This window comes from Embiotoca jacksoni, unplaced genomic scaffold (assembly GCF_022577435.1).
Source record: "Embiotoca jacksoni isolate LCO1_2020_lvr unplaced genomic scaffold, fEmbJac1.0.p SCAF_10, whole genome shotgun sequence".
In the NCBI taxonomy this organism is placed as follows: Eukaryota; Metazoa; Chordata; class Actinopteri; family Embiotocidae; genus Embiotoca; species Embiotoca jacksoni.
This window is the reverse complement of record NW_027185230.1, coordinates 18,527,397-18,550,616: the sequence shown is the minus strand read 5'-3', so window position 1 is coordinate 18,550,616 and position 23,220 is coordinate 18,527,397. Positions and strand designations below refer to the sequence as shown.

Genomic DNA, 23,220 nt, shown 5'->3' with positions numbered 1-23,220 from the left:
TCTCTATATAAGTATAAACTATATTATATATTTATAGTCTATATAGTATATCTATATATATAACTGTATAAATATACATATATTTATATACTTATATCACTATGCATTGTTATATATATATATTTATAGTCGTGTATACAACTGGATTTTGCATTATTATGATATTTCAACTGCTTGATAAATAATGATAACCTTGAGGAGTGAACTCGTCATCCATCTGTGTATAATTTGAATGTCAGTGTCTTTAAAAAAGTAAGCAACCTCTTTCAGGAGGGATTTTCATTTTCAGGAGGGAACAACGCAGATTGTAATAATTCTTTCATGACTTCCGACTGCTTGGTTCTGGTCCTGTGTTGAGGACTTGTGGAAGTGTTGGATTGTTTAAATTGTAACCGCTAGAGGGATACATATACGCCTTCCAAACTCCGTAAACACCATCCTATCACTATGTGCCATAGAGAGAATTACCGTCAGAGAGTTGCCTACCTGTGTGACTTCCCACTATGAAAAAAACACAGCCCCGGAACATTTGAAACATGACTTGTTCTTTAAAAGACTTTGAGAGTAACTGCCTCTAAAGCGGACGACGAGCTCCGACTCCTCCAAGTGTTTCTGCTTCAGGCAATCAATGAGGACCGCGATGGTTACTTCTGCAGCTTTCTGTCCCTCTGCCTCTCTTTCGCCTTACCAGATATTATAGTGCTTTTCAACTTTTGTGCAGGCATACAGGCAAAGGGAAGTTTTGGATTTAATTTTTGACCACAATTTACCTCTTGTTTTCTGTAATAAATATGAGAGGTCGGTTTGCTGTCACTTTTCTTTGGAATTTAATAGGCTATGTGCCATTTCTTATGCTGTTTTACGGGTAGGATAAGGAAACAACAAAAAGGTGTGACAAGAGCTTGGCGGACAACTGTGGATTTCTGCGAGTAACTCCTACCGTCCAAAGGGGATGAGGGGGGCATCGGCCGAACCCCCCTCTTGATTGATTACTTATTAGTCATCCCTTTGGCTAAATGGGACCCATTGAAAAGGCACCGTGGAACACATACATGAATCAAATATTCCTGTGTCCCTGAATGTCTCCAGAGTAGTTTTGCTTAAGAGAGGGGGTCGTGGCTTAGCATTATAAAGAGGGAAAAACAGCATAGCTTTATGGGTTTATTTAGACAGTTTCTACGGTTTGACATTCTACCGCTGTAAAAAAGAGAGAAGGAACAACTCGAGAGGATCCCAAAGAGAAGAACATTGTGGACATATTTTTTTTGTAGTTATTCCGTTGTTTCTTTTATTTTTTCTCCTATTTTAAATATTTTTTGCCATTTCTTCTCCCGAAAAATGAAACTTTGGACATCACCCTGGGTGTCTTGCCTGGTGATTCTCATCTTGTGTTTTGGATCAGAGTGCGGGACAGTCCGGAGAAAGGGGAGATCCAAGAGGGAGTTGGTGCGCATTAGGGAGGCGAAAGCCACCATCCCAGGGGCTTGTGCCACACGTCTGCCCCGGGGCAAACGTTCTTTGCCCGGCTTGGAGCGACGGGTGCTCCGCCAGCGCCGGCGCTCCTCTCAGGCGGAGGAAAACTCTCCGGACCGGGGGAAAGCTGTCTATTTTACCGGCAGGGGAGATCAGCTCCGGCTGAAGCCTGGTGTGGAGATACCCAGGGGCAATTTCACTCTGGAGATGTGGATCAAACCGGAGGGAGGTCAACGATCGCCCACAGTGATTGCAGGTAGGATAGTGTATACATCCTCCATCCTATTGTCAACCCAACTCCTTTTATTAGTCGTACTCCAAACTGGCCAGATGATGAAAGCTAAACATGCAAACGTTCAGTGATTTATCAGCCATGCAGTATATCAAACAAAGCAACATGCAGTTTCAGCGAGTTGAAAATGAGTTCATCTATCAGACTAGACAATGATGTAATGCTCTGAAAAGTACAGCGGATATTTTAGGTAGTGCAACTATAGGGTCACTAAAGATTTTGATCACATTTAAGTTTGCCACCTTACAGAGAGATCGTCGCTGAAATATACTTGTATGCATTTTCGATCTGCTTTTCCACTTTAGAATGATGATTTATCTAAGTTATGATCATAAAATCTAAGTGAGGAATATGGGCAGCAGATATATGCTACTGCATCATTTGACCGGCAGCTGATGTCACCGTGCGTAAAATGTAATTTCTCTGAACCGAGTTGGCTATTTTAAAGCTATGATGTAATGGCCAAAACTTTGTGAGCGAGCACGTCACGTCAGGCACAAAGCGGGAGAGATACGTTGTATGTGGAGGCGCTCAAGGCTCGCAGCTCAAGCCGCAAGCTTGAGTGTCCCCCCCCCCTAAATCGACACCTTTGGATTGGCTACCGGAGTTACGAGACAGGACCGAGAGATCCAGGGTTTCCCCTCTTGCGCGAAAATGTACTGCTTGTGTTTGTGCATTGGTGGTGCGCTTCCACGGCGTTATGTACAGTCTCTCCAAAACGCAGACACGAAATCATCGTCCTCATCATAGCCGAGGTTCTAATTTAAGGCACATCAGATAGTGATAATGCATCTCTATCCGCCGACTGAGCAGAGTTGGACACAGTAACTTCAGTATAGATCTCTGCTGACAGAGGAAAGCTTGACACTTAATCTGTGCGCACTGCTTTTTGCCCAGGCTGGTCTGCAGCCATGCGTAAAGGAGCAACAGAAAGGCGTTAAAACGGCATAATTTGTTTTGACCAATAGCGCTTTTGTGCATTACAGTACTGGATAGTTTTTTTTTTTTTTTTTGTTTGTTTCGTTTCCTTGCCGATAGGGAGCGTTGTATACACAACTCATGTCCTGCTACAGTACTTGTGCAGATGGCTGCCTTTGAACTGAACTGAACTGAATTGAACTCAGTCTTCTTCAGCCTCCTGTATGCCAGTGTGGACGTTTGGGGACTTTACTGAACAATATAAGTACATTTACTTGCTCCATTATGTCCTGTATGTCAGACTCTCTCAAAACAACCCCTCCCCTCTAGGCACACATAAATAATTGTGTGCGTGTTTGCATGTGTGTGTGCACTGAGATAGAGTACACTTTTAGGTAATGCTGGCCAGTTGGCAGGGACATGCTCTGCAAAGCCAATCCCTTGTAAGAGTCTCAAACTGGAGGAGAGGGGGGTGAGAGGGTCTGTTGTGACCTGAGTGACTCCTAGATTTTACAGAGGATGGACACGATAACAAGAACATCTGTACAATATAACGCAATCCAGTACAACAATAACACAAATGACAACCTCCATATTGACCACAGACTTGAATAAACACCTCTCTGACAAAATTCTAACAGAAGATGAACATCACAGGCTTTACAGATGTGGTATGGGATCATGTAATTTTGTACAGGTGTTGTTGTTGTGCCCAGACCCTCCCCCCCTCCACCCCCTACCCCCGCCTTGTACTGGCCTCTGCCTACTAGAGATTACTTACTTAATCTTATGTGTTCATTTTTAAGATTTGCTGCCATCAGTGCACCAGAGAGGGGACCTAAAGACAACAAATATGATGATCAAACAAATGCAATAGAGCCTAATCTTTTAAATCCAATTCAGACCTCAAAAATCCCAGTGCCCCTAAAAATGCTCCAACCCTTTGTTTTGATCCCAGCAGTGTTGTTTGCAGCAGCTGTTTTTTTTTTTCTCACCCTGTTGTTTTTGACCACTGCCATTTCTCTTTATCTCTTTCTTTCTTTTTTATTCTTTGAAGCTCTCTTTTTGTTACATGTTGCTTTACAGCTCAGTTTTCTGTACAATTCATAAGTTACATGTCACTATACACACAGCTTGATAAAAAAAAAAAACCCAAAACAAAACAAAACAGGATGTTACTTTGCATCTTTGAACATTTTCGGTTGACATCTTTGTGTCTCTGGTTTTGAGTTGCCTCTTTAACACACAAGATTGTTCTAATTCCGCTCAGGAAAAACAGATGAAAGGAACGGACAGTTAGTGGCAGTTAGAGTTGCATTTATGCATTTTCTGGTTCGGTAATATGATAAACTTCCTGTCAAACACTTCCTTAAAGAGGTAGACCACTGTCTTTTTTTGTATGATCTGGGTAAAAAGAGAACACTCAATAATTCATAGCTGTTGCTTCGTTGTCTACAGGTGACTTAAATCATCAGTAAATATAAATGTGAATTGTCTTGGGACCTTTAAATTGAACCAGAAAACTATTGTCATTTCCCAAGTTTGACAGCTGGATGTAGTCAGAACTGATGGCAGGTTTCAAAGCAAATGAACTGTCGCGCGCGCGCGCACACACACACACACACACACACACACACACACACACACACACACACACACACACACACACACACATCTATCCCTACTCACACCCACAACCACACAATCAGAACATCAAGTTCTGTGTCCAAATATTATGCAAACTTTGTTGTTTCCTATTAGCCCTTGTATCCGGGTCATGCTGAGTTGTCCTGCATCAAAGGAAGAGGAAAATAAATCACACGTGGAATGGAGGCTCTCTTCCATGACCCGCTGGAGACAATTATATGCCGACGTTGGCAGATAATTGCTGTGATAACAGATTTATCTTGGTACTTTCACCCTCGTGTGATGAAATGCACAAAACATGGTTCGAAGACCAGTTTTGCTTGTTAAGGGCTTTTTTTCTTAGACGCTCAGAAACAGAAGCATCTTCTTGTTTGATTATAGTGAAGTGTAATTGTAATACTGAGAGGAAGATTAGTCATTTTGAGATCATAACTAATTACCTGGTAAGTGGTTGGAGGGTGAAGAAGGGTTTGAGGACTGAGCATAGCCTTTGTCCTCAGCGATCATCACCTCAACTAGAACTTATTATTTATTAAGCATTTTTATGCTCCTTCACTGAATGCCTGAGTATTTGGAGAAGTGTTTTTGAATGCTGATGAATGCCTGTACATTTAAATGGAAGGTTTTCTGTGATGACAGAGAAAAAGAAAAGAAAACCATGATCTTAATTTATGTCATCTGACATTCAGAAATATGTTGAAGTGTAGCTGTTGGCAGATCCTGTGACTCATTAACACCGGCATTAAGTTGAAATAATTCAAAGTGAAACTCCACAGTTGAGTCAAATGTTTGAAGTCAAGTGTTTTAAAGTGGTGAGATGACATTTTTTATAATTAATATCCTTGTTATGTTCATTAAGTTTGTTTTTAAAATATCAATGGAATTTTCCATTGTCTACTCATACTCATGAGTATGAAAAGTGACTTTCTTTGACCTTTCAGAACCAGAACAGTTCAAAAGTAAACGGAGTTTTCATTGTTCCCTTCCTCCCTGCTTTTTATCAAGTCCTTGTGACATTTTTCTTTGTGTGTGTGTGTGTGTGTGTGTGTTTTTTTACTCTTCTTTTTTCCTGAGTGTGTTTTCATGGAAGGAGACAAATGGCAAGTGCAAGCAAGTGCAGGGAAGGTTGCTTTTGAACCTGACAGGATCACTGCTCGACTGTAGCGTGTACACGTGCAAATCCCTTTGTGTGTTTCTGTTTAAAACACAAGAGTCTACTCTAATGTTTCAAATTGTCTGTGCACATGGGCGTGTGTGTATTTGTTCATGAGAATGTATATATGCATCTCTGCGTAAGTATGTGTGTGTAGGTGTGTTTGTGTGAGCCTGAGCAGTCGCAGTGTTGGGTCTGGAAAAGTGTAGCGTGTTAGATTAATTGAGCATGGCAGAATTATGACAGCTGTTTACACTAGGAGCCCTACGAGCGTTTTAGCACACCTTTTAGCCTTGAGTGCACAAGCTGACAGATGGAAGGCTTTTTCCTTCCAGTGTAGTGGAAAGCCTGAAAACGTCATCCACCAAAGGACTGACCTTGACGCTGAACCCAACTCTCACTCTTTGAACATTAGTCCACTGAAATACCAAGTTAATGAATGCATGCTGCAGTGTGCATCTAATTAGAAACAGGTCAAAGTTAGCAAGATGTCTGTTCAATTACCATTAGCCCGCCACTTACTGCAGACTCGGGTAACCTAATCGATGGGGAACAAAGGCATCCAAGTGGACAAGTGCGTTGAGGCAAAGATGTGATCATCACTGTGATAATCAGCTTTCAGACCATAATAAATGTAGCAACGACAAATATGAAGGGTATTTACAGGAATTTGGAGCAAAGATGCTGATAACAAGTGTAAAGGTGTGCAGGTCACAGATTGTCCCTTTGTGGATTGATATAATTGCCTGAAAGCTCATGAAGTGCCACCCTGATGTTAGCAATTCTATAAATGACAAGAGTGGAGTTCAGCTCTATCACCTGTGAACACACAGATTTCCACTTGCTGAAATGGACCTTGGAAAGCATTTCAAGGTGCTTTGGAATCTTTGCACACTTTGACTGGATCGTGTGGATATATGCACACAGTCATGAACACGCATTGGCAAACACATGTGCACAGATGTGAACTTGTGTGCCTGCACACACGTACCTCAACAAGCGCTAAACAAACAAACAGTTAGCATTCAGAGATCCCCTAAGAAGTGAAAACACATTACCATGCTGAAGCTGACATATGCCGTCCAAGGGAAACAGGAAAAAGGTGTTTTGGTGCCTCTACAAAAACAAGGCTTTAGCAGAAAACTAGCCTTTTCTGGCTACTCCACTGGCAAGGGACATTTACACGAACAACTTTAAATGTGCTCAGTGTTCACGGAAAAGCCTTCACAGAGAGATTTCCATGGGGTCTCCCTCAGCTAAATATGCACTTCCACACAATTTCCAGGACAACACATCCTTAGATATACAAAAATCCATCATATTAAGACATTTACTCCCTAATTTTACCTACATTTTGGGCTTTCTTCGAGAAGTAACACTAGAAAATGAATAGGATGCTCAAAAATGTATACATTTAAATGTAGTTGGTATACTGACCCAAAAAAATATTAAAATATACTCAAATAAAATTAGCAGTAAGAATTAATATAATGTATGTGACTTGTGGAGATGACAAAAATAGCGTTGTGTATGAACTGTGTATAAATCCACTGATGCATAGCTCCCTTATTGTTAAGGTAGAAAGTTAAGAAAGTGTTTTCTTTCTTCACATCCAGATTAAAACCTAAAAATGAAGGCATGCGCGCGTGAATTAACTTCTGTTCATTCTTTCCCCAGGTCTATACGACAAATGCTTCTATGCCTCCAGTGACCGAGGCTGGCTGCTCGGCATCCAGGCGGTTAGTGAACATGGGAACCGTGAACCCCGCTTCTTCTTCTCCCTTAAGACTGACCGCGCCCACAAAGTGACCTCCATCCACTCCAACGCTCGTTACATACCCAACCAGTGGGCGCATGTGGCAGTCACATATGATGGTGTGTACATGAAGCTCTTCATCAATGGGGCCCAGGTCGGTGTTAGTCGGGAGCAATCGGGTGATGTCTTCAGTCATTTGACCAAAAAGTGCAAAGTGCTGATGATTGGTGGGAATGCACTGAATCATAATTACAGGGGGGCAGTGGAAAGGGTGGGTTTATGGAGGCAGGCCAGAGGGCAGAGGCATATTATCAGGCATATGCAGGGCCACGAGGACCCCCAAGATCTACCTCAGCTGGTCATTCGTGAAACATTCGAGCACCCAGGCCGAAAATGGCTGACTGTAAAAGATGGAAGCTTTCCTCAACCTGAGCAAGGAGGAGGTGGACGATTAGGGTTTCTGGGGGGTGGTGGAGTTGGAAATGCTGAGGGATTACTGGATACAACGCTGGAGCCTCCAACTTGTGGTCAAACTGTGTGCGACAATGTTGAGGTCATTAAAAACTACAACCAGCTGTGGACCTTCCGTCGGCCCAAGAAAGTTCGATATCGCGTCATAAACATTTGGAATGATGCAAGGACAAGGCCGACCGTATCTGACCACCAGATCAGCCTGCAGCACCAGCAGCTTAATGATGCCTTCAGCCCCTACAACATCACCTGGGAGCTCAGTATTCATAATGTGACCAATTCCTCCCTACGTAACCGTTTGATTCTAGCTAACTGTGATATCAGTAAAGTTGGTGATGATGCATGTGACCCTGAATGCAACCACCCGCTGACGGGCTTCGATGCCGGTGACTGCATGTCTGGGCATCGGAGCCGCTGCCCTGAACACAAGCAGGGGAACGGTATATGTGACCCTGAATGTAACTGGGAAAACTTCTTCTATGATCTTGGCGATTGCTGTAACCCCAATGTGACGGATGTGACCAAGACGTGCTTCAACCGCTCCTCTCCACACAAGTAAGATCCCTCTTACTTACATATTACGTTGCATGTCACCATGTTGTTTTTATTTTACTGGTAATGCTCTTTGGTACTTGTTTAGAAAATATAAGTCTTGAATTCCCCAAAGAGCTTTAACTAACCACTAGTTTCTGTGATTAATTTAATGTATTATCTTGGCTGATGTGAAGTAATTTTGATAAACCAACTCCACTCCATAGTCTCACATGTCTAGAGTATTTTAAACAGAAAATCCTGCCATACACGTGTCCCTGAAGAACTTTTTTTTTTTATTATTATTATTTTTTTTTTATATCTAGTCCTACCGTTTCCTGACCATTTAGGCTGAGGCTGAGTGTAACTCAACTCCCAGCCTGTGTGGCCCAGGAAATCCTCTGGGGGCAGCTAGTCCAATCTAGCCTTGGCCTGGTTCAATCAGTGTTCCACACTTAAGCAGAGCAAAACAAACGCAACCGGATTACTTTCCTAGAAGCAAATGCACAGGCCAGACCGCTCATTTTTGCATTAATTTTTCAACAACTCTCCCCACCTTTTTCTACTCTGTGTCTTCTATAACCAGAGGTCTTAATTAAGCGGGCTTGATTGGAGAAGGGAGTTGGTTTGGAAAGAGTGACATTCTAAACAGAGCGTAGGAGCAATTAGAGGTCAAAAAGAGAGTCCAGTAAGGCTTTTACTTTTAGCAAAGGAAATCATCATCTCAAAGACATGACACTCCCGTGTGTCCTGGAGAGGAAGGTATGGGTCCCTGAACATGGTTGCCTTTCCAGGAAAAACAGTGAGGAAAATGACATTTCCTTACATGTAAATGAAACAGAATTACAGACATTTCTTGGTGTCTAGGTGTACTGTAGGAAGAAAGGGATTATGTGATTTCATATGGCAACCTCAGCAGAATACAGAGGCATTCATAAATGCATGCAATTCTTTGTTTTTGTGGTAACTTCATTGTGGTTTGTAGATGATGAGTAAAAGCTGGCAAGGAGAATAAATCTCTGGAATTTGCTGTAATAAGGTTTGTGCCAGACCTCCAATAGCAGGATTGTTTGTTTCTTGGTACACTGAAACTCAACACAGTAGAGTGAGACATTTTTGTGGACAATGCAGGGGGTACACCAGAAAGAGACACAAAAAATGGACGATGTTTGTCGGTATTTCTTGCCACTGTCATGTGAGGACAAGTGAAAGGGGGAAAACCTGTGTGTGGGATTGTTTGGGTTTTTCTGATAGCATGAATCAAGGAGACATGGCTGTTTTCAATCACAGTTAAGCTGGAAGCTCTGTCTGTTTGGCATGATCCTGTTGTTTAAAATGACCGCTAAATAGCTAAATAATGACATCTAATTAACAACATCAGAGAGAAAAGCAGGTGGGTTTGCCGTTGCTTCCATATCTCAATTCCCACCACATCCCTTCCAACTTAGTCATCATTAGAAGCTCATTCATCAAGTGGCGGCTAACTGCTTCGTTTAAACATCAGCCATTGGCAAAAACGCTTGCCCTTGCAATGTTCAAATCTCCCTGTGGGCATTTGAAAGATGGGCTTTTAAAAGGAAGTGTACCAGCAAGAGGGAAAATGAAGCACAAAGAGGAAGGACTAGAGAATTCTCAGTCTAATAAATATATATAATTTCCCCAAGTGGTTGCTTATTTTGCTTTGATTATGGTATGTCTGGAGAGACTTGCAGAGAGCTGCACTACAAACAGTTTGACATTCCTTCTTAATTGTGGAATTCTGGATGAACAATGTTCTGTGTACGCAGGGGAACAATGGTTGTGAGGTCCTACATTTATTTTTGCAGCATTTGCGCCTGTTACCACTTACGTGTAGTGTTTGCAAAAAATCTGGCTAACACAGGACACAGGCAGCTCTGTGGTCCTGCAGCAGTCTCTCCTCTGAAAATACCACTGATAATCACCCCCCTTCCCTCTCCACATTTGGCTGAAGAAAATATTTTGCATTGTTTTCACAGCCCTGGGTTTTGACACTTCTTATGGTTTTGGTGGTATTTGATGTTATCTGACAGCATTTATTTTAAGGCTGGACTTTCTTAACGTCTGGAGCTCAGGATATCTGAAATTGTGCCTGTAATTTATACAATGAGAATTAACAATGCGTGCGCAGAAAGGCTGAAAACAAAAGACACATTGAATCAGTTTGTTTGAGAAGCTGATATGTGTATTTGATTGTCAATGAAAGATGGATATATTTTCTGAGCAACTGGATACAGAATCAATCCGATAATATCGGAACTCAGTCTATCGGGAAGTTTCTGCGATCACCTGAAAATATAATACTTTGGAAATACCTGCCAAACCAAAGCAAGACAGACACACAAACTTTGTAAGGTAGATATTGGAACTATTTCAGCCTCAAAATGGTTTTGGGAAATGAAGTTCTGGCCTGGCATTGTCAGAGGCTAATAGGTCATCAGTTTTCCCTCGGCCTCTGTCTCTCTCCCCCTCCTGAGTCAATACCTCTCACTGTGGCAGGTTAATGGATGGACCACCTTGTGTCTTTCATTCACTCCCTCTCCCTGCTGTATGCTCAGTGCAGGAAGCTAATCTCCAGGGCCCTTGACTTGGGTGTTTTACAGTTGGTCGTCTAAACCTTAAGCCCCCGTCCCATAAAACATAATGGAGTGCTTGGGTGTAAATACCAGGACTTTGCCCTTCCCCCTTAAAGCTGTAGCACCGTTATAAAAACACCTGTTGTCAAGGTTTCACCTGTGCTCTCATGGGTGCTGGTAGAAGTTCTGTATAAGTACGGGACTAATGGGGATGTGTGTGTGTGTGGGGGGGGGAGGGGGGGTGGGGGGGTGGTGGTGGAGAGAGAGAGAGAGAGAGAGGGGGGGGGGGGGTTCTTGACTCAGGGGGCGCTTGACTCAGGGGGCCACCGTAGGAATGCAGAGGAGTTGCTATGACAGGATAATGTGTAGCCAGATACTGTTGGTGGTCCTTTGAAAATATGGCACACCAGGGAATTCAGCTGAAATTGCGTTGGCAAGGTAATTGTGGTTCAGAAGTCAAAGAGGGTGCTGATGAAGAGATTCACACATTTCTGCCAAAACGGAGAGAGTTCAGCTCAGTTCAGAGTTCAGGGCAAGAACTTCTTCAGACAGGAACTGGGAGCGCTATAAAGCTTTCGGACCATCCGATCGCCCACTCCATGTGTCTCTAAATCACGCTTTTTAACGACGGTTCTCATGCATGCGTCTCCCTTGGAAAGGGAAAAATAATCAGAGGACTGAGCTGGAAGGTTAAAGAGGAGAGTGCAAGTATAGTAATAAAGCCAGAGATGAATGATGGGTTTAGGGGCTGTGGTGTTGACCGACTTGATGACAGGGGAGCGGAGGGCCCCCTCCAATTTCAAAAGTGTTCTTGGCTGTGAGACTATCATTGCCATGCCAGCTCACCCCAGCTTTCACACTATGCTGCCCTAGACATACTGTATCTATACGAGGCAAATTTATGGGCTTATATGAATTATATATGGATGTAAATGGATGAAGTCATAATCCCCCATTTAATATGTATCACATATAAAAGCATTAACAAGACAGTTTGGCCTGCCTTGCGCACCCCTGGATCTCCCTACAACAAAGGCCCTGCAGCGATGCCTGATTATAGTGAAACTCGATTTTCTGCACTCTCCTCACCTTTCTCTTTTTCCCTCCCTCAATTTTCTCCCCTCTCTTCTCTTTCTTTGTAAGTTTTTGAAAGCTGCTTTTTTTTTTTTTTTCCCAGGACATGACTAAAGAGTGGTGTGGTTAAATGCATGGAAAATCCGGTCCTTCCCAAGTGGCTCATCGAATGTATGATGAGAGGCAAGAGTGGGGAACAGGGGCTATGGGATGGGGAAATAGTTGAGGGGTGTGTGAGTGAGAGAGAGAGAGCGCACCGGGGGCGGGGTAAAGTGGGGTAAAGGGTTATTGGCGAGGAGGTTTGAGTAAGATGTGAACAGACAGATAGAAAGACAGAATGTTTGAAAAGTCCAAACTGCTTCGATTACAAACACCTTCAAGATGAAGTCATTTGGCACTGATTTCCTACAGTGGCAGCAAAACTAAACCTGTACCAGAGCTTTAACAACGGGTCAGTAGATACTATAGGAAATGTGCATACGTACACACAAAAGGACCTTTTTTCCTAATTGATTACACGGTCGAGTTTTGTCTTTGCATGTTACGGGCCCAAAGATGTTAGAAAAATTGAACTCGGATTAGTTCAATTTTGACCCGACAGTAGAACTGCTGCTCCTATTCATTTCTGACTCAATCATTTCAGCATCAAACCCGTCTGACCCCGCCTCCCCCTTAACCCCCCATGCATGTCCAAAAACTCTGGACAAATATTTTCTAAGGAAATAATGAAATTCCTGAAATTATTAGGAAGAGAGACCTTCTATCATCTGTTCTCTCCCTCTCTGTCTCCCTCCTCAGACCTGGCCTCAGCGAGTGCCCTTTGTTGCTCTTGCGTAGGCTTGAGGGAAGCATGTACGACACTGAGCCCTCTATTCAAAACGCCTGTTTTTGAGGGGAACGCTGAATCTTCGCTAAGCAGTTTCATATCCAACCCGTGATTGGAGGCAGAGGCAGACTAGTCCACCGAGGGTTGTAGAGATGTTATGAAACATTTCGTGTAGATGCATGTAAAATGCATTGGTGGTAACCTTAGCAGGGGTGTCACGGTGGGAAGATTAGTTCACTGGTTTCACTGCCAAACACCATGTGTTACTGACGTTTACATTACGTCCTTAACATGCGCTTTGTGACAGTTTGCTTTTACACTTAAATCTTAATATTTTTTTGCTGACGCGAAAGTTGGCTTATTAAAAAGAAGCTATAACTTAATGCTGAGACGTGCATGCAGTTGAACTTGTTTTGGCAACCAAATACTCCACTGTGATTCAGCTGGAATCACAACATGTCGAATCTGATAACCTTTATCACGGTATCATTAATCATAAATTGTTTTGAATGCCAGTGACTTTCGCTGAATTCAGTTTTCCAAAATTTTTTGAACTGACAGTAAACACAATACTGAAAATGTACTCAAATGTAGGCTATGCTGTCGGTGATAACCTCAAACCCTTAATGTAGCTTATGCACAAAATGAAATCACTCTACACCGCCTCATAACGTCACAGAAACTCCAAACATAGTGTAAATACACCTTATTTGGAATGAGTGGAAGAGTAAATATAAATAGCACACCTTCGGATTATGCGCTTCACAAAGGTATGAGTCTTTGAAATTTTTGCTTTTATCTTTATATTTACTCGAGTTTGCTTAAGTGGGACAAATGTGATGTGAACTTAAAAAACAAAACAAACAATGATATTTACTCTTAATAAATGATATAGCACAACATTACATTTTATATAAGTTTGAGAAAGAGTATTGTAGAAACAAGATATTTTACAGACAGTTGTTTTTGTGGGGTTTTTTGTGCAAATTTCTCTTTAGATTGTACTTAATCATATTAAAGCAGCTGCAGATCATATTCCATCTTATTTTCACCTGAACCCTTTCAGTCAGTTACATTTTTATACCATTTGGAAAACAAGAGTCTTCTAATTATTCTGATATCCGCCACTGACTTGTGTGTGTGTCGATGGTAAATCATAGGCTGCCATTACCAAAAGTGTGCCAGCAGCGTGGAGTTTATTTGTTCCAGCGGGGGATTACAGGATATTATTTTACCAGTTTGTACACATTTGACCAAAGAAGAAGAACAGTGAATGAAATCTGTTGGAGGAAACTCTCCCCGTATTGAGTAAGTTGCTGTAAAGCCATGTTATTTTAGCCTAAGTGCACTTAATCTTATGAGGACATTCAAAATATGAGCACAAAACACAAGGCGGGCAAGTGGGTCACACAAACTGGGTCAAAACATCCGAAGAAGATGTAATTTGTGATAGTAGGGCTGATGCAGTGTTTTGTTTCTGATAAACTCCTGTTTCTGTATCCATTGAGTATCTATTTCCAAAACTTTCGAAAGCCAGAAGAAAAGAATAAACTATCATTTCAGCATATGCAACAGATTACCGACTCTTCCAAGAGATGACTGAGCTTGTTGATGCCGTTTGCCAGGACCACCAGCCAGGCTCAGAGAAATACTGTTTGATGTGTTCATAAAATGAATGACAGTTTCACTGCTGGAAAGATATCTCATTGTGTTGAGTGATTGCAGTCATTAGCACTGCTGTTAGTACTCCCAGCGCCTGAGACAAAACATTATATCACGGATAGGGAGACATGAGAATACCTGAACTGTTAATTGAAGACTCGGGCTGCCTTTAGTGAGCCAGTTGATCGAAGGTGCTTTCAGAAAATAATGCTGAAAGACATTTTGCCAGTAGATGCAATCAAAAACAAAAGTTTTTTGCCGCATGGACAGACACAAAAGGTTTATTTCATAGCCACGCTAACACTCCGTCATATATAGTAAAAAAAAAAAGAAAAAAAAAAAGGGTACAATAATATTTTATTGTCCTGGTTATTGCACGATTTTCTGTCTTCCACCATAAAATATCCAACACACAAAAACATTGTGGTTTGTTTTTTAGCAGAGACTAGAATTCAACTCAAACTGCACTATATGTCCATAGTTGCATATTTGGGTTTTTTGTACTGTTTATTGCACTTCCTAGACAACAACATCAACAGCATAGCCGTTAATCTACTCTCTATTACACAAGTGGAAGTGGGCCTGAACTGCACTGACACCGAAAGAAATAAGAGGAAATTATTTGATTGATTCAAATTGATACCAGCTTGATTTAAACCCATTAAGAGAAGTTCTTGAACTCTATCTAACACCACTCATAACTTCTCTGCAGGCGCACAAGCACCGTGCCAGAGCTTCTTGACACAGAAATAACAAAAATGAGCAAGCGTTGTGAGTCAAAACAAACCAAAACATAGTTATTCTGTTATGTACAGTAAGTAGTTGGAGTTGTTGTGGGATCATCAAACTACGAGATGCTTTGCCCTGAAGTCAACCTCCATTTTGGTCACAGAAAAGAAAACATTCTTCAGACTCCGTTAACCAGAGGTTTTTCAAGTCTTTATACATTTGAACAAACCAGTTAAAACGCCAACTGGTTTCAACATCACAGGGTCATTCATTCTTCTTGAAACTTCATTCTGTTGGATTAAGGGTCGTTGCAATTGCCAATACACTTTAAAGAAATATTTCAATTCAACAGGGACCTCGTTCTGAGCTCTGTTTTCCTGAGCGATAACATTCCATAAGCTCTTTCTGGCCGGGAACACTGTTTTGTTATTTGTAAAACTTTGCCTTGGTGAAATATGCATTCACAAGACAGAGACTATCCTCATCATAGAGCTATTAACTTAATGTGAAATACTCTTGTTTTTCCTGTTTTTTGTTTTGTTTTGACAAATTTTCCAGAGCTTATTTGGATGTGAAAGAGCTGAAAGAGGTTCTGCATTTGGACGGCTCGACTCACCTGAATGTCTTCTTTGCCAATTCTTCTGATGAAGATCTGGCGGGGGTTGCCACTTGGCCCTGGGACAAAGAGGCCCTCACACATTTGGGTATAAGACACACAAAAATGCATACATACATGCCTACATGCACACTCACATGCACTCACTTATGCACACGTCCCTTCTTTGGCAGCCCAGATTGTTGATTTTGAGTAATTACAGTTCAAGCCCCAAGCAGTTTCTGTCTTCATCACAGCTCTAACAGGGAAGAAGGTGATAATGAAGCTGGGAAGGCCCATGAATAATGCATTGTCTGAATCTTACTCCAGTTCCACAATTACTTTACACTACATTAGGAATAGGCATTTGTGTTTTGTGCACTTGAGAGTTTCCATCATGGTATGAGTGACTTCCTTGTCTGTATTTTTTCAGGTGGAATTGTGCTGAATCCTTCGTTCTACGGTACATTTGGTCACACTGACACAATGGTGCATGAGATCGGTCATAGCCTCGGCCTTTACCATGTGTTCCGAGGCATATCGGAGATTGAATCGTGTAATGATGCATGTTTGGAAACTGATCCCTCGATGGAGACTGGAGATCTGTGTGCCGACACCAACCCCACGCCTAAATACAAAGGCTGCAACGATCCCGAACCTGGCAATGAGACCTGCGGCTGTCGGCATTTCTCACACACTCCGTTTAACAACTACATGAGTTATGCAGGTGAGGTGCGGCCTCCGTGTGTGTTTTGCTACTTACCTGAGCAAAACTTTGCAGCTACACCTTTCACATGCAAAGAACTGACACGCAGAGATCACAGCAGAGGAATTTGTTGAGTCTACGTGCATACGGAAACAGGTGTGGAATTTTGCAGGGGAAAATAATTTTTGGAAAAACACAGCAGGGGGCACATTATTTCATGTCACGGGTTAAATATGAACAGGTGGTGGAATTTATTCACGTAGAATGATTTATTACTTTCTATCTTTTCCTGCCACCGATCAATCCAAAATCCTGTCCTCACACTTACCAACCATCTCTTTCTTCTGCAGATGATTCTTGCACAGACTCTTTCACACTGAACCAAGTGGCTAGGATGCATTGCTACCTGGATCTCATCTACCAGACCTGGCAACCCGCCTCCAAACCTCCTCCGGTGCCAATGGCGCCCCAAGTGGTTGAGCAGCATCATAACTCCATCACCCTGGAGTGGTTTCCGCCCATTTCTGGACACTTTTACGACAGGTGAAATGAACTAGATAGATTGCCAATCAGATCCTGTTGATAGAGATGAGTTGCATGTTTGATTAGTGTGCAAGTGGATGTTGATGTTATAATTTAATATTAAATGACTTGTTTACAGACTAAAATGCCTAAAAGTGAGTAAAATAGTTGAAAGAAGCATCTAAACTCTCATCTTTTGTCACATGATTTAAATTCCTGTCCCTGCTGTACCTGTATAGAGTGTATACATGATGTGTATTTGGTCTGTATCTAAGTTGGTTGCTGTGCCTGCCTGTTGGTTTCCTAGAGAATTGGGATCAGTGTGTGATAAATGCACTGAGGGGAGAGTCCTACTGCAGTATGCCTCCAACTCCTCTTCTCCACGACCATGTGCACCTTCTGGACACTGGTCCCCACGAGAGGCTGAAGGTGCAGTACAATACTTTATACTTCACTTCTTGTTGTCGGGTTTCATTGCATCATGTCATTCTAGTGGTGGTAGTTGGATTGCAAGTCGAACCCATCTTTGGGACATCCCGTGGTTCAACTGTATTCTCCCGCTGCATGTCAGTCTGTCGTCCTTTTCTTCACTACGATGAGATTTTTCTATTAAAAGCAAATTTTACATAAAAACAAAGCCACATCCATCTTTTCATCCACGGTTTACCGTATTGGTAACATAATTTGAGGTTTTCTGAGTCACATGCAAAAATGTTGGTGACTGACTCAACCCCAAAACATGCAAATGACTCACTGCATTCATGACACTTGGGCCGTGGGACAACATTGAAGGATCAAGGAGGTCGCTTCCCAAAGGATGGTGCTGTATGGTACCACAATTCCCAAACCAGGGCTCAGTTCCAAAGCCAGGGTTAAAGATCATATCAAAGACGTAATATCTTATTTTAGCAATAACAGCTAAAATTAGTAACATTTTAGAATAAGAGCAATACTTTCTCCTTTTTCTACTCTACCCTGTTCATGAATTAATATTAATGCAGCTATACAAGAAAGATGAAGTATTTAAGCTATAAAAGTAGTTGTTGACCCATCTGTGCTCCTTTGATCACTTAGTTGCTTATTTGGCAGTTGCAGCATCAAGCATACTCTGGATTATATGCATCCATGTTTCTGTGTCGCTATGTGTGCATGCTGTTATGGTTTAAACAGTTTAAACCTGTTTTACAAATAAATAAAAAAAAAAATCAAATTCTATCAATAAAGACAATGACATCATACCTTGGAGAGTCATGTTCAAACAAATACCTGCGGTGGAGCAGTGATTAACCATGTGCTGTTCAGATCTGTTTAATACTGTAGACCTGAATTTAGGAAACTTTCTTGTATGTAAATTGGGACTAGATTAATCCAAGTTATGCCTAGCAGTAGATGTTCTCTTTCAGCTGGGACCATCTGTGTTGTCAAGTGAGCCTATTGCTTTAAGAGCATGTTCCATTGTGGGTTTTTGGTAGATTTTAATTCTTCAAGTCTATCCCTGTCTGTCGACAACGTGTGTGGTAAAGTTAATCAGCCTCAAAAAGATCAGTTTAACATTCATTTGCTGGTTTATGTTAATGCGTTGGAAATTAATCCCTAATAAGTGGAGGGCATCTCCTCAAGTCTTAACTGTCGAAATGCAACCAGAGTCGTTTGTTTAAGCTTCAGTGAGACACTGCGTCACAGAAGTAATGATAACAGTTGAAGAAAGGAAGTCCACCCAAAGCTAAGAGCAATTCTTGATCAAAAGTATTTTCAATCTAAATGTTTACTGTGGTCCGATAAACCGGTGCATTTTATGCCGGTCACGGTGATAGTCGTTGGTTTCCAGTAAAACTTTAGCGTATTTGAATTCCTAAAAAGTCTGAGTACAGTGAACCTTCAGAATCCTTTACTGAGACATGAAACTCTTACATCACTGTGAGCTCATGTAGCTTGTGCGACCAAAGTCTATTATCCATCCCTTGTTCCACGTAAATTTTAGAGGCTGACAGGCCTTTCACTGTTTTGGCCCTTAAACTGTAAAACCATCGTCCTCCCTATATGAGAGCAGCTAAAGCTACTTCAGGCTGCATCAAAATCCATTTTGGGGATCCCTTGTTTGCTTAGGAAGAACATTTTGGCATGGTACACTTGTATCTTCTGTGTTTTTTTTTTTAAATGTGTAATCTGTAGTTTCCATTACATGAAGCTTGCAAATCATTGTTGAATGCTGGATTTCTCACAAATGAAACCATTATTCAAATTCCACGAATAACAGACCAGTTTTACTGCTTCAGAATACCCATGTGAGCAAGTACATAATACTAATAATGCTACTACTGCATGAGCTGAGCTACTCAAATGTATGCTGGACTTCAGCACCACAACAAAATCACAAGCAATGCACACAAATGAAGTGCGTACACATAAACAAATTGTGTTAATGGTGCTAGCATGGTCTGTATACAGCATGTGCCCAGAAACGACTTTAAAAGCGTCACATTAGTGAGTCATGAATAATCATACCACAAGTTCTTAAACTGGATGGATGCACTCTGTGCTTTTATGTACAATCCAGTGATAGTAATAAGAAGGAGAAAACAAAGTAACACCAACAATAACAACGAAACTTCCACACAACTAATAATAATGATAAATAAACCATAAAAATACTGTTATACAAAACAGTTATAATTTATAGCCCCATCTGATTGTGTCACTATCTGAACATGTGTGTGTGTGTGTGTGTGTGTGTGTGTGTGTGTGTTTGTGTTTGTGTTTGAGTGGATGCTCTTCTAAAGTCATTGAACTTTGCCATCACACTGCCTATATTTGTACCAGAGGCAAGTCTGGGCTTGTCTAATACCCTGCGTGTTTAAACTGTAGTGTATTTTCCCTCTTGGATTGAGTCCCTGTTTGTGGCGGCTCCCTGTTAATTCTGCTCGGACCAGCGTCTTAACACAGCTGTCGTCCAGCTTTGATGGTGCATGCGATGAAGGTGAAAAGGTCCAGGATGTGTATGTTTTTAATAAATTGAATGAATACGCCCACCACCAAATGTATTTTGCAAGTGCTCACGGAGGTGTGTTTACAAAATAATGTGTTTCATGTGCATTGGCAGTCTTGGAGCACAAACTAAGTGCTTTCTTGCGTGTAAATATCAATGGATTTGCTAAATAAGACTTAACAGGAAGCACATGTATGTCTATATGTATTTGTCCCAGATATTGGAATCCTCGTTAGAGCAAATATTGTCAAGCCGTGCCAATGTGAAGCCACGCAAGGTTTGCCTGCCTGGCATTATTCAAGAGCAGACCACTAATTTTGCATCATGTTTCAGGTCCACAATCCAAACAACAATAACCAGCCAACAAGGACAAAAAACATGCATCGTCCCCAACTGCTACATCATGTAGATGCCAAAGATAATTTAAAGATTTTAACAATCATAATGACATTAATTTGACTCAGTGTTCTAATTAATTAGTTAGTTATGTCTCATATTCTGCCATCCCTGAGTAATTAATCACTCAGTCTTTCAATGCTTTCATACAATTGCCAATACTGAGTGTAATGGCTGAGCCGCTGAATGGATATTCATTACATTATAACATTTTCACCCCTAATGAACAGTAACTCTTTATTGTGCAAAGAGACAAAGCGAAAGGATCCCTCGACGTAAAGTTTTCTTTCTTTGGTCAATTTTATAGTAAAAGTAAAATAAATTGATGAATAATTAGGAAACATCTATCTTCAGCATTTGATTATTGATATTTTACCATCCACCTTTTACACACAATGATTTCCCCTCCTTATCGGGTTCTTACTTCATCTGACTTTTGTGGTGTCTTTGCTGCTGATAGTGACGTGTACCTAAAGTAAAAATACCAGAGTCATCGGCTCCATATGTGAAGAGAGAAAAAAACAACCCAAAAAACTGTGAAAGCAACGTGTTGTGATACTGAATCCCAAAGCGAAGATTATCTGTTGCCTTTATAAAGTGCATCTCTGTGTCTGCAAAGTGTCTCTCTGTTTGTATTCACGGCAAAACGGTTGGAGGGGGTTGATGTCTGCCTTCTGAGTGAGGAAGTGTGTAACAGTGTGTGACAGTGAGTCATCGATAGTGAGAGCCAGAGCCAGACACTTCTTAGAAAGCATAAAGCGTGCATGCCCGGACATATCCCCGTCTGTTTATTCATCCCGCTCTCTGGACTTTTTGTGGATCAGGATGATTCTCTCGAGCAGAGGAATTAGACTGGATAGCGAGCAGGCACCAGCATTCATCCTGAAGTTATACTTCAACAGATTCATTTTCACCGGATTTCCGTTGGTTGAACTATCAGTCATTAATTTTCTGAACTTCAGAGCAGCAGAATCAGTATTTTAACCTGTACAGGAGAAAGATTAAGGTAACTAGTTTGCACCATTGCAGATTATGGAATCACCCTATGTTATCCTCATTGACAGAAGACTTTATAAATAGATGAATGTTGATGAGTCAAAAATGTGGCAGAATAATCACCCCATCAGAGTACAACAATTGCAGTTCGGCTGCTAGTGGAGGTTCAAGTTGAAGTGCTTGCTTTAAAAATGCAAAAAATAAAGAACAAACCAAGAAATGTTTAAAATGATAACCCTCATATCCTTCTGCACCCTTAACCCCACTGAAGCTCCAACAATTAATTAGATGAAGGGATGCTATTACTGCTAATCAATATGTTAAAGTATTAAAAGAAAGATGTGTTCAGATGGAGCTATGCCATTTCCATTAGTCAATGAAAAAATGCAGGGAATGTCCAGCAAAAAAGTTTACTCTTGCTCGACTTTTACTAAAGCCGACTTTCATTTGCTCGACTTTCGTTTCCTGGTAGATTACCAGTTGAATATTTCCATTATTTTTCCCATAAGGGTGTTTTTTTTTTATCAACAGATTAATACCCAGATGGGACCGGTAATCAACACCGATTAAATGGCTCATTTTCAAAGTTTACATCTGGATGATTTAGTCACTTTGATACCGCCCGTGCCTTCACACTATGGGAAGTACTGAGCCATTATTGAAACAGAGTTTTTATCTTTAATTTTCAATCTCTCATTGTAATTTATGATGACCTGTTGTAAGTAGCAGTTTTATCTACAAATAAGCACATATGACTTATAAATCATTGTAGTTTTGATGCTAAATTCAAACCCCCTTGGCTTGCACAAATTGTACTGCCAATCAAATCTCCATCTTTCCGTGTTTGAAATACAGTTTACATTGCCTTAGGTTACACAATGGATGACACCCCTACTCTGTCTCCTCTTAAATCTCCAACCACATTAGCAGCAGTGCCAGAGCAGGAGTGGGGCCCATCATAACAGCTGACATTACAAAATATTTTCAGTGGCTACAGCTCCTTTCCTTGCAAACTCAATGAAAATGTACCCAGAAAGCCAGGACTACATGATCCGAGCAAAGCCAAAGCTCTTCGAGTACCTTAGTTCATTCTCTTCCAGCCCCCCCCCCTTTCCCCTCTTCTCCCTCCCGCTCTTCTCTTTTTCTCCGACTCTTTTTCTCTTTTCTTTAATTCACCTCCACTCTGGCCACACACACACTTACAGTACAATAATAAATGTGTTGAGATAATGTGGCTTGGAAACCATATTCAGTCCTCACTTGATTAAACACTGGAATTTTGCACGGTGCCCAGAAATGAGGTTAGCAAATGGCTTCGTTGGTTGCCAGCTTGGAAATGCACAAAAGGAAATCGAGGGAGAACATAGTGTCTGCCGCTTGCTGGCTTCTAAAAGTGCTTGATGAATGTTGGTGTACGTCACTTGGGATAATGCGAGTTAGCTGTGTGTGGACTCCAAATATGGCTGGAGTGTGACTGTTAGAGGTTGTAATGACTGCGCTGAAGTGAGAACCCTGCACAGGGCCCCTCTCAGAAGGTACACACCTCAGCTCTGCCTTTCCTCTGCAGATGGACTCACAATGAACTCTCAGTTTCACCTCAACCTCGATGTCGCAAGAACCGTAGATACACCGAAACGATCAGCGCTGCAAATTCTTTATCTGCCAGCGTTCATAAAAATGTTGTTAGATTTGAAACTCATTTTGAAAAGACCGTCTTACCTGTTCAGAGAAATTTTTGAATCTTTAAAGGAATCCGACGATCTGCTCATCGTCGTTTACAACGATTGATTGCACCTCTCAACGTAATTTAATGATCGCTCATTTGTGTGAAGAAAATGGCCAAGTTAAGTATGTTGTTATGTCAGAGGTTTGTTTGAAGCTTCGCTGTTGTTA

At 41.4% G+C, this 23,220-nt stretch overlaps 1 protein-coding gene across 2 annotated transcripts in view; it reads left to right on the top strand.

Annotated features, from left to right (window-relative positions):
• Window positions 1-1,041: 1,041 nt before the first annotated feature.
• The window catches only part of pappaa (pregnancy-associated plasma protein A, pappalysin 1a), an 82,060-nt gene continuing 59,881 nt past the window's right edge, over window positions 1,042-23,220 (top strand). For both annotated transcript variants that reach the window (XM_069171532.1, XM_069171524.1), the window contains exons 1-6: window positions 1,042-1,729; window positions 7,161-8,265; window positions 15,685-15,830; window positions 16,155-16,448; window positions 16,778-16,970; window positions 17,257-17,378. In XM_069171532.1, coding sequence (XP_069027633.1) covers window positions 1,339-1,729; window positions 7,161-8,265; window positions 15,685-15,830; window positions 16,155-16,448; window positions 16,778-16,970; window positions 17,257-17,378 — 2,251 coding nt within the window. In that variant the 5' untranslated portion in view covers window positions 1,042-1,338. The remainder of the gene's footprint in view (window positions 1,730-7,160; window positions 8,266-15,684; window positions 15,831-16,154; window positions 16,449-16,777; window positions 16,971-17,256; window positions 17,379-23,220) is intronic.